This window comes from Berghia stephanieae, chromosome 8 (assembly GCF_034508935.2).
Source record: "Berghia stephanieae isolate SIO BIC M18660-M18661 chromosome 8, UCSD_Bste_1.3, whole genome shotgun sequence".
NCBI classification, from domain to species: Eukaryota; Metazoa; Mollusca; class Gastropoda; order Nudibranchia; family Aeolidiidae; genus Berghia; species Berghia stephanieae.
In genome coordinates, this window is record NC_088367.1 from 21,749,805 (window position 1) to 21,762,304 (window position 12,500).

Consider the following 12,500-nt stretch of genomic DNA (forward strand, 5'->3'; position numbering starts at 1 on the left):
CCACATGTACTTTCAGCTCACTTAAAACGGGAAACCACTTTAACCAGTCAACTGCCGTACTCTGGACAGACATGTATTTAAGAAAATTGCCAGAAAACTCGTCCTTCAAATATCGATCTATTAAAATTAACCTCATCCTGGTAAAATCTTTCAAATCTGGGACTTCGCGAGGTCACAGATTTGAGCGTTTTTGCCAAGATAGGGTCATTTAAATCCAACATTTGAAGGACAAGTTCTCTGGCTAAATTTTTAAATACGTGTCCCTTCCATAGTACGGCAGTTAACTGTAAAATGGAGAAGGATGCCAAATATATTTGCAGTGATTGAAAAAAAACAAACATAAGAAGGCAAAGAAAGAAATGATCGATTTTTCTCGATTTTTATCTTTGAGTTAAAATCTTAATATCCACATTACCATCCCTGAACAGCGAAATAGATCAAATAGTTGATCTTTGATATGTCGTTTTTTAATCTGTTGGTGTCCGAGCAATTTTCCAGATGTTATTCTAAAGAGTAGATAAACATAATATTTGATGACGCAATACCATTAAACATTATTTGCTTCGAATACAGGGTTTACCCGTACGGATAACAAAAGTAAAAATTCCCAGCAAAATCTATGATGTTGACGCATTGCACATTGAGGGTATTAAGTCAGAGGTTCATTTAATTGCAGAGGTAGAAAATACCAACTTGCAGAGTTTGGTGAATTTCTAACTAAATGGAAATAATAGTTTTGAAATATTATCTACGTTTTACAGGTTATCATGGCGACGTCAAACTGGGAGGTATTTGCAACCTTCACGGATTATGTGTCAAAAGCGGAAAAGCTACAGTCACCATATTGGGACCTGCCTGCAGGAAATGATGTAAGTTATTGTTCTGTTATTGATGTTGTGCAAAATGGTGATATTTGTAATATTTTGAGTTAAAAGGTAGTAATATTAATTATTTCAAAGAATCACATTTATCTAGATTTTATACAAATAAAAATTGAGCTTTTATATAGCGCAATATCCACTAAATGTGCTCAAAGCGCTTTACAAGGGGTCCCTAGTCAACAGCAACATTTAGCATGTAGGACGAGACATGCCGCCTCATAGGCGATATTACAATTTTTCAGACAAAGACAACGCTGTTAACGACCAGGTACTCATTTTACACCTGAGTACGGTGAGAGAATGCGAGTAAAGAGCCTTCTCCAAGAACTCAACTATGCGTCAAGCGAGGCTCTAACCCAGGACCTTCCGATCCGAAAACGAGTGTCATACCACTTGACCACATAGCCGCACGATACTCTTCTATTGAATAAATAACCACAAAGTAATAAAAGAAACTGTGATATCGGCACCAACGACATCGCAAGGATATATTTTCAACTAATATAAATAATATGGATAACGTTGAAAGTTTGTCCACACTTTTTCAGCATGTTAACTGCCGTGCCTGGGGGAAAAAAGCCGTATTTTAAAATTTGTCGAAAAAACTCGTCCTTTACATATCGATCGATTTAAATGACCCTCATCTTGGCAAAAACTCTGTCTTCAAATCTGAGACCTTGCGCGTGTTGATGCTATTCATTTAGGCTAAAGCTCACATGAACCTGTTCTACCCACTAAAATACTCACAACATCCGCCAACCCGATATAACGTACCAAACACACAAAACTATGTGTAACCTTTATATTCTGATAGAATTTAGTGAGAATTAATCATTAAAATAGCTGTCAAAAGCAATAACAAAGAGCTGAGTGACGTTAATTGTGTTCCATCTATATAACTTGAATAATAATTCTTGAATCATATTGCAGTCAATGGATGCCTACGCTCCATTTGTATATGACGCGACAGTCCTGTGGGCGTTTCTTGTCAACAAAACTTTGAAAGAAGGAGGTGACCCTCGAAATGGATCTCACATATTTCATTTGGCACAGGGAGTTGAATCCATGGGTAAGATTTTATTTATTATTTATGTTTTTGCTTTTTGTCACCTCGTCTCTCATTTATAATAACAGGAAAGCGCACATCATATTCATTCTCGTCATCGGCATTATCTTCATTCTGCCATCATCATTTTCATCATCATCATCATCATTATTATCATCATTCCATCATTCTTATCTTTCTTATCGTCAATGTCATTACCAACAAGCAGCGTCTATGTAGCCGTGTGGTATGATACTCGGATCGGGAGGTCCTAGGTTTGAGTTCCGCTCTCAGCGGCACATAGTTGAGTCCTTGGAAAAGGTTCTTTACTCACATTCTCTCAGGTGTAAAATGAGTACCTGGTCGTTAATAGCATTGTCTTTGAGGGGAAAAATTATAATATCGTCTACTAAGCATCATATCTCGTTTTTGGCAATGAACCACTTGTAAAGCACTTTGAGCATGTTTAGTGGATTGTCTCTCTCTCCTTCATTGCCATTGATTGTCTAGACTGAACACAAAACGATTGCCTCTCTCTCTCTCTCTCTCTCTCTCTCTCTCTCTCTCTCTCTCTCTCTCTCTCTCTCCTTCATGACCATTGATTGTCTAGACTTAACACAAAACGATTGCCCCCTCTCTCTCTCTCTCTCTCTCTCTCTCTCTCTCTCTCTCTCTCCTTCATTGCCATAGACTTCTAGACTGAACACAAAACGATTGCCTCTCTCTCTCTCTCTCTCTCTCTCTCTCCCCCCCCCCCTCTCTCTCTCTCTCTCTCTCTCTCCCCCCCCCCCCTCTCTCTCTCTCTCCTTCATTGCCATAGACTGTCTAGACTGAACACAAAACGATTGCCTCTCTCTCTCTCTCTCTCTCTCTCTCTCTCTCTCTCCCCCCCCCCTCTCTCTCTCTCTCCTTCATTGCCATAGACTGTCTCGACTGAACACAAAACGATTGCCTCTCTCTCTCTCTCTCTCTCTCTCTCTCTCTCTCTCTCTCTCTCTCTCTCTCTCCTTCATTGCCATAGACTGTCTAGACTGAACACAAAACGATTGCCTCTCTCTCTTCTTCAGTGCCATTGATTATCTAGACTGAACACAAAACGATGGCCTCTCTCTCTCATTCAGGTGTGACGGGTCGTCTTGTAATGGACCATAACTGTGACCGTCTTTCCAATGTATGGTTCCTGGACATGCAGCCTGATGGACGATACAGGGACTTTGTTCGGATTGCTAATACATTGAGAGGTGGATTCCTGGAGACGGTGAATAAACAAACTTCCATTTTTATCTTTTAAAAATGTTTTGTGATAATCTTGTTTCGTTGTTTTCTGTAAATACCTTTCTTTTTCAATTAGAAAGTCGTCGAATCGTTCAATACGCATTTTGATGTCTCTTGCTCTTTATACTCATTTTTGTTAATAATTTTCATGTGGAAATCTCAGGAGTTTAGAATTTTTAACGCCCTATTTAACTGGCGAAGTGGCCGAGTGGTTAAGTCATTGTGATCATTGTGAGCCGGAAGGTCCCGGTTTCAAGTCCCGCTTCAGGCACTTTCATTTTTTTCCTTGGGGAAGATTATGAACCCCTGATTTGCTCACTTTGGACAGCATGGGTGTTTCCTGTTGACATCAGACATCTTGTTTGATGGATTATCTAAATTCCTTCATGGAATGCCTAGGCGACGGTATCTAATGATGCCTGTGCGGAGGGCGTATTTTTATTTTGATTACAACATGAAAGCACCCTCTGCTTGTGCACTTATCTTGACTGACCTTTGGCAATTCATAGCCTGGCATTCAGATGACGGATATTAGAATATCTTGTGATGAATACTCTACAATCAGTGATGGGCCAATCATTGGGAGGCCCTTTTGCAAGGTCAACCATCCATCACAAAAGCTTGTTACGATCTACTCCGCCTTAGTTGCCAATCATTTAAGGAAGAAGACGCTCCCCCAATAACGTGTAAGTTTGGGAAAACAAAGGCTATGGAAGTAATTACTCCTACAGCAAAGCTTATTGAACACAGAGATACTGAATGAAAAGGAACATATGCGTACAGATACATTAAGGAAATGCTTATATTCTACGTCTCAGCCATAAACCTGAGATCAAAGTCTGATAATCACATTCTCGTGAAGTCAAAAATGATTGGCAAAATCGGCAAGCAAGCGTTTGAATATTCGGCACCCTTATCTGTAACTGCCTTCCAAGACATATCATGGGCACCATTAATGCAAAATTCGTTTTTGAAAACTCAAGACGGTTCTTAATAGGTAACAATAGGTAATAGGTAACATTGTATAATGCTGTATATTTGGGTGACTAGTGTTTCGTTACCATTGCGCACGGAATAAGGCGCTATATAAAATTCATGTATTATTATTATTATTATTATTATTATTATTATTATTATTATTATTATTATTATTATTATTATTATTATTAGTATATCTTTGTGGTGTTGTAGTATCCCTCGCCTTTGGACACGTAGGACCCTAGGTCGAGTCCCGCTGCAGGTGGTGCGAAATGAGTCCTTAACAAATTATCTGTACTCACTTTCTCAGCGTTGTTCTTTGTCGAAAAAAAAGTGTAACATCGCCTAACAGGCGTCTAGTCTTGTTGTACATGTTAAGTGTTGCTGTTGGTCTTGGATATTTTGTAAAGTGCTTTGAGCAGTTTTAGTGGATATTGCTCAATATAAAAAACCACGTTAAACTCTGCAATACCCATCTTTTTTATCAAGTTGGATAAGTGAATCAAATAAATGGAATTTGTGTGGCTATGTGGTCTAGTGGTATGACACTCGCTTAATTTCGGATCGGAAGGTCCTGGGTTCGAGCCTCGCGCATAGTTGAGTCCTTGGAAAAGGCTCTTTACTCACATTCTCTCACCGTACTCATGTGTAAAATGAGTACCTGACCGTTAACAGCGTTGTCTTTGTACGAAAAATTGTAATATCGCCTAACAGGCGTCATGTCCCGTCCTACATGTTAAATGTTGCTGTTGACCAGGGACCCCTTGTAAAGCGCTTTGATCAGATTTAGACGTCTAGTGGATATTGCGCTATATAAGAAGCTCACGTTAAACCCTGCAATACCCATCTCATTATCAAGTTGGATAAGTGAATTAAACCAAAGGAATTAATTTCAGGTAATGAATGAGAGCATCGACGTTAGATGGAGGACGGGTAAAGTGGGAAGCAAGAACGCACCCCCTGATACACCTGCCTGTGGCTTTGAGGGAGAGTTTTGTCAGAAAGGTAAAACTTGTGACTCGAATTTTATCATTATTTTTCCATAACTAACAAGAGTCAAATAAAAGGGAAGCTTCCATTTTTCTAACGAAGTCAAATGGAGGAATCCGAGTGTGTATGAGAATGATCGGGGCACGAGTTTTGAAGTAATTGTGGCCGAGTTGGTTTTTTTTTTTTAATTTGTTGAATATGCCTTTGTGTACTCATAGCCTGACACTTAATTTTTTGTCATCCTTCAGAGCCATTCGGCCCATGGAGCCGGAGTTTCTCTCCCGGTTTCTATAGCGTGAAACGGACAATAACAATTGCTTGCTACCCTTTGAATAGGACGCTAGTCTATCGCAATGTACATCCGCCAGATCTAACAAACCCAGCTACCCAATCACTGCTGGGTGGACAAAGGGGTCAGACAAAATCTCGACTGCACCCGGGATCGATCTCGGTCCCAATTGCGTGTGAAGCAAGTGCTCTACCAACTGAGCTATCAGGACCCCCATAGCCTGACACTGACTAAAAATATTTCAAAACACGAGGCCAGGAGAGTAAATCGTGAGTTGATTTCAACAGTTCAACCAAGGGGATCAGTAGTTTCCTTGGGCACTAATAACAACTCATTAGGTGCTGAACTAACCTAAAATAACGTCAAATTCCTAGTGTCAGACTATTAATTTAACGACGGCTAGACACCTACCCAAGCGACATTTGTTTTAATGTCTTAGACTAGTTACTAAGCCATTACGTTCATAATTAGGATTCGCTTTTTGTTTTAAATTTACAAAATATTAAATCTGGGGTTTGTGGTCTTGGGTTTTGACATTTGCCTTCTGACGTGTATATCCCTGGTTCTAGTCCCGCTGTGGACGACGCAAAGTTGAGCCATCGCAAAACGCTCTTTTCTCAAATTATCTCACCGAGCTCGAGTGTAGAATTATATCTGGCTGGTTACAGCGTTGTATATATATATATATATATATATATATATATTATATATATATATATATATATATATATATATATATATATAAAGAGATATATATATATATATATATATATATATATATATATATATATTATAATATTAATGTGCCCCACAGGCGTGTCATGTCTCGTCCTACTTGTTAAATGTTGCTGTTCGCCCTAGATCCCTTGCAAAGCGCATTGAGCACGCTTTAGTGAATATTTTTCTATATATAGATGCTTAAGTATTTTCTTGGGTTTTTAAAATAAAAATCATATTTATTGTTCTATTCAGCTGAGACAAGCAAGTCAGAGAAGTACACGGATTCAATTGTTGGGGCAGCTGTCGGATCGTCGTTCGTATTTATCGTAGCAGTTGCTGTCCAAGTCTCACTGAGGTCAGTTTTGTTCAATATCTTTGTGGTTCTTTAACCATCAAGCTTTAGATCATTAGTGACTCATCGTTTTCTTCTTATTAATTAATTCATCAGAGCAATTAGGCCAATGGAGCTGGAGTTTATCCCGGTTTCTATATCGTGAAACGGACAATATCGAGTGCTTGCAACTCGCAACCCTTTGGATAGGACGCTAGTCTATCATAGAGTACTTTTTCCAGATTTTACAGACCCAATCACTGCTGGTTGCACAGAGGAGTCAGAAAAAATCTCGACTTGACTCATGATCGACCTCGGTCCCTTTGTGTGAGAAGCGAGAGCTCTACCAACTGAACTAGCTCAATGTGATTCAAAATGGTTCGTTTATCCCCTCCCCCCCCCTCCCCCAGGCCATTGGAACCATACTTCCATTTTATACAGTACCAGTTGCCTGTTTTGCGTTCTTTTGGTGGTAACACTCTTACTTTATCCGTCACTGCCTGTAGTCAGATATTCATTCACACGTGTGTTTTTACAAGCTCATCATTACAAAGGTAAAAAAAACCTGTGCAGCACGAGGAGGTGATCAATAAAGACTCAATTAATTTTCTCAAGAATCGCTATGCCTTAGGCTTTTAGCGATTTCGCCCAAAACCAATGCCAAGACAGCTTTTTAAAGTTTACCATTTTTACCCAGTTAAATGCCGTACTCCGGAAAGTGATGTATCGTAAAATTGGGCAGTGTAGACTCGTCATTCAAAAATCGATCGATTTAAATGAACCTGATCTTGGGAAAAAAAAACCCAACTTCTCAAACCTCGGACATCGCGAAGTTCAGTAGTTAAGTGGTTAAAAAATATCTACCTTAATTTACATGTCTTGTTTGATTTCAATTCTTTCTCACCAGACGGTACCGTCGACGTAGACAGCTTGAGAGTATGTTATGGCAAGTGAAATTCGAGGAAATTGACTTCGTTACTGCCATTCTTTGTGGCAGTGTTAGGGTAGGTGTTATTCTATCCTTCTAATCATTAGAAGATCACATAAACTTTCTCCTATGGAATAATGTGGCAACGGATCCATTTTAGCAAATCTTTATTGTCAAAGGCAGTCTGTGTTTCATTAAAAAAAAATTATTATGCTTACACTCATCTAAACTTAATTTTTCCTAAATGTGTTTCGCTAATGGAACAATCTACCGGTATATGCATCTAACTCCTGAATAATATTGAGGCATTTTAAGAAAACATGACAGGCTATAGGAAATTCCATACCTTTTTTGTCTTTGACCTCTTTTTTCTTTTGAACAAGCGCATCAGTCTGATTGAGTCAGTTTTTTTAATTTAAAGGAGAATAGCAAAAATATTGGCTTGCATTTTATATATATATATATATATATATATATATATATATATATATATATATATATATATATATATATATATATATATATATATAATATATATATATATAAATATATATATATATATATATATATATATATATATATATATGTATATATATATATATATATATATATATATATATATATATATATATATATATATTAAATCGTGTTTGATACAAATATGGTACGAAAAGTGCTCGACATGTAGCAATGGAGCGAATTATTATTTTAATATTTACCACAATGTTTGAGACAGTCTACATTAATGTTTCAGGCCTAATTAGCCAACGTCAGGACTGTGTGTTACATGATGGCTAATTAGGCCTGAAACATTAATGTAGACTGTCTCAAACATTGTGGTAAATATTAAAATAAATAAATAAATAATAATAATAATAATAGTAATATATATATATATTATATATATATATATATATATATATATATATATATATATATATATATATATATATAATTGAACAACAACTCAAATGAGAGAAAAGTCAAATCTTTAAAGTTCAACAGAATGAAGAAAATGAAGTTGATTTTTTGAAGAACTTTTGAAAAGAGAGAATTTTAATCAGTTTTATTGCTTTCAATATTAAAAAATTATCAAGAAAGTGAAATAATCCAGATGTATGGACTGTAATAACTGTGCCATCGCCTACAAATTGTGGACCGTATTGTTTGGCTTTGATTATTAAATGGAGTTCTAGTTTAACGATTTGGCGTAGGATGTCGATATAAACATTGCATCAAAGTGCAAATTCCATCACGGTGATTGATTAAAACTCATTTTTATAGAGTATTGTGCTTTTACGACATATTAAATGAAACAAAAAATAATAAGTGTCAGTGCATAACATAATCAGTCGGAAGGTAAAAAGTTTGGATTTGAGTTTTCTGCATTTTCTGACAGAATACGCTCCCCAGAGCATTTTAATCTTTATTTAAATCGGGTGATTTTTCATGAAGTTAGGGCCAGATGTATGGGAAAGGTATCCAGCAACTTTTCTCAAATTTTATTTATTTTTTTTCAAATTGACTAGCTGTAAAAATATTTAGAAGTGAAATTAAGCTTTGATATTTCCCGGAGAGGTACAAAAGGGTTGATTTAATCATTTATGACAAGAACTCATTTTTGAGAAAAATTGACCTTCTAACTAAACTTGGCAATATCTAAGTTCAAACCTTTTCACCATCAGACTGAATGTGTCAGGCACTGACACAAACACACACACACACACACACACACAAACACACACACACACACACACACACATATATATATATATATATATTCTTTTTCTTTAAAAAAAGTCAGAACGCCTCAATTTGAGTTATTTGACTATCCAAGATTTCGAGTTTCCTGCAATGATATAAGCGATTCCTTTAAATTATATTTTATAAACAGTCCAGTTTTCGAAATTTGGCACGTCGTCGAAGCTCGGGGACCAAGAAGTTGAGCAAATCACGGAACACGACAGAGCTGCCACAGGATGGCTCCGACTCACCGAGGATTCACCATCTGTTTGAACCAGGAGCGGTTATGTTTGGATCTGTTGCCTATCTCAGAGGTAAGAAAGACATCGAAAATACGATAGCTGGGGGAATTAGGGACACAAAACCCCCGAATTGTGCAAATTAGTGATGAAAGCATGTTTTTTTAATGAAAAAAAAGTTCGTGCTCAAAGGTTTAAATTGTGATATAGAACCACTTTCTCATCACTCCAAGAGCTGAGAAATTAGCAATTTAAATCGTGTAAAAACTCATGGTGGTGATGGAACTTGCCGCCTTCACAAGGACATTTTGCTATGGTGTCAAAAGGTCACAGACTACGTCATCGGTACCAAGTACACACGTACACTGATGCTTAAATCGAAATCGGAAGTAAAACTTATCATTTATTCATAACATACAACTTATCAAATTCATTCATTTACGAAGAGAGTAACATAATTTTCAAAAGTATTTTTTAAACTCCAAAAGTATACCAATTTGGTTATTTCAAATTTTACAGGCATTGAAACACGGAACACGAGATTGTGAAATCGAAGAAATCAAAGTGGTGGTGGTCGAATACGAATACGAAAAAAAAAAGAAGATTTTTTTCCCCTCTCATATCTTTTGTATATTCCGATAGCTTTCAAAGAGTATAATTTGTATTTTCTTAATGTCTTTTTAAATTAAAATTATTTGAAAATAATAGACTTCCGCTCATGTGAAGATATCTATAAACAATGGATCGAATTCTGCGGTTGCTAGTTGTGTCGTCTGCTTTCGGGTCGGCGAGGTCACTAAACGGTGTCTACTTGAATTCTGTCGCCTTTTACCCACCTCATAGTAATAATAATAATAATAATAATAATAATAATAATAATAATAATAATAATAATAATAATAATAATAATAATAATAATAATAATAATAATAATAATAATAATAATAATAATAATAATAATAATAATAATGATAATAATAATAATAATAATGATAATAATAATAATCATCATCATCATCATCATCATCATCATCATCATCATCATCATCATCATCATCATCATCATCATTATCAAGATCATCATTAGCAGCATGCCGAGCACCTAGATATCGTTTAAGCATCAATGTTTATGTGTCACACTAATTCAACATAGTTATGTTATTATTGTGGTTTGCGTAATAGTATGGTTCTAATCAAATTTCAGGTTGAAAATGTCTGTATCATCATCTTTGACATCACCGTCATGAACATCGCCTTATCCCCATCACCAACAATCCCGTGATCAAGTCACTTAACCCATTCAATCATGGCATTGACAATATACTAAATTTTTTACTAACTACTAACAATTATATAATGGCAAAATGCAGTATTGAGATGGATTGGTCAAAATGATTCATTTGTCGAGATAAAAAAAAAATAGAAATTAGAAAGCCCAGCTCTGTCAAAGCGGACATATTGTGGTCAATGGTACGTGACTTTTGTAGCGTAGCGTTCTACCAGCTATGGTGTTAAGACTTTTAACGGCTTAGAAAATGATAGTGGCAAGCTAGATTTGTCTGTTGAAGACCGCTCTGAGGATACACTGGAGGTCCTGAAGCAAAATGATACCAACTGGCACAAATTATGTCGCTTTGATATACGGCCACAAAAAATCAGAAGGCTTGCTGTGAAAAATGAGAAATCACAAGAAAACGTCAAATTATCCCGATCTAGACATTCTCTCATCATCCCACTGTCCAAGGAGACAGAATATGCGTTTTCCCTCAGATGAGGTTATCACAAGAAATAGGACACATTGTATGCTTTGCAACAATAAGATGAAGCTTCCCTCCATTGAATAAAGACATGAACGAAAATATCCGCGTGGCTGCAGAAATTATAAACGATGTCCAGATTCTCTCCATGTTCTCAAATGGTGATTTGATTGCGCAGGAAGTTTATTATCCGAAGAAGATTTGTCATGTCCGTTTTATGAACATTAAAAATGCTGAATATTACCAAAACAAACAAAGTTCTAGTTTTGCTGTTGCTGAAATTGTTTTTTCTTCTTCTCCTTTCTTTCTTCTTCAAGCTGAAACTTCCTCGTGGAAGGCTCAGCAGCAGCATTCCCAATTGTTTTTCTGGGAGTTATCCAAATTGGTCCTAGGTCTTATAGTTGAGGGCAGAAACGAGTGAAGATGGTAGTCCACTCTAGATTGTGGCAACATAAATTTGCCAGGTTTCCTCTTGTTCTGTTGGAGGCCGTGTAATGACACCTGACTTGGTTTTTAGAACCTTTGTAAAATACATTTAGTTTATTCTTCTCTCACTTTTCCTTCATTGATTCCAAATGTGATGTCAGTGTCATATATGACTTTTATTTGTTTGAGGATTTTGTTGAACGAATTTTATAGGGTTTTTTGAATTGATTCTATTTACCTAATTTCGGAGGTGTGATCGGGATCCCATACCTTACCGCTTTACTCGAATGTTGGTCTAACATAAACTTTATAGCATTTCTCTTTTATGGTTACCTTGTGTCCGAAGAGGTTTCTTCTCAAGCATCCCAGGGTGGAGTTTGCCTTCCTGCATATGTTTGCAATGTGGTCTCTCCAGGTCAGGCGATTGTTTATTGTTACTCCGAGATATTTTGCTTTGGCGATTTCTTATAGTGAGTTGTGGTGCATTGTGTATTATCTTCCTTTTGTGAGTAATTTTCTGGAATCAAGGTCCCGATGAAGAATTTCTGAGTCTTTCTTATGCCTTATTGCTCTGTACAAAAAGGCTGTCATCCGCAAATAGTCTCAGTTGAGTTCCGAGCGACAATCTTTCAGGCAAATCATTGATGTAGATAAGGAACAAGAGGGGACCCAGTACGGTACCTAGGGGCACACATGTAGTACTGGAGCTGACTCTGACATTGCTCTTTCAGTTGTTTACGATTAGTGAGAAAATCCATTACCCAGTCGTGTGTGTTACTCATGATTCCATATCTCCGCCGTTTAATAGCCAGAGTGTGGTTATTGACTTTGTCAAATGATTTATTGAAATCTAATAATATAACATATGTTTGGAGTTGTTTATTCATGTCTTCTGTTA

General features: G+C 36.6%; 1 protein-coding gene across 1 annotated transcript in view; it reads left to right on the forward strand.

The window, feature by feature from the left end:
* Positions 1 to 767: 767 nt before the first annotated feature.
* The window catches only part of LOC144978950 (receptor-type guanylate cyclase gcy-28-like), an 18,827-nt gene continuing 7,094 nt past the window's right edge, over positions 768 to 12,500 (forward strand). Inside the window, exons 1-7 of the mRNA XM_078925569.1 lie at positions 768 to 869; positions 1,812 to 1,950; positions 3,048 to 3,184; positions 5,076 to 5,184; positions 6,431 to 6,533; positions 7,417 to 7,513; positions 9,332 to 9,494. Coding sequence (XP_078781695.1) covers positions 768 to 869; positions 1,812 to 1,950; positions 3,048 to 3,184; positions 5,076 to 5,184; positions 6,431 to 6,533; positions 7,417 to 7,513; positions 9,332 to 9,494 — 850 coding nt within the window. The remainder of the gene's footprint in view (positions 870 to 1,811; positions 1,951 to 3,047; positions 3,185 to 5,075; positions 5,185 to 6,430; positions 6,534 to 7,416; positions 7,514 to 9,331; positions 9,495 to 12,500) is intronic.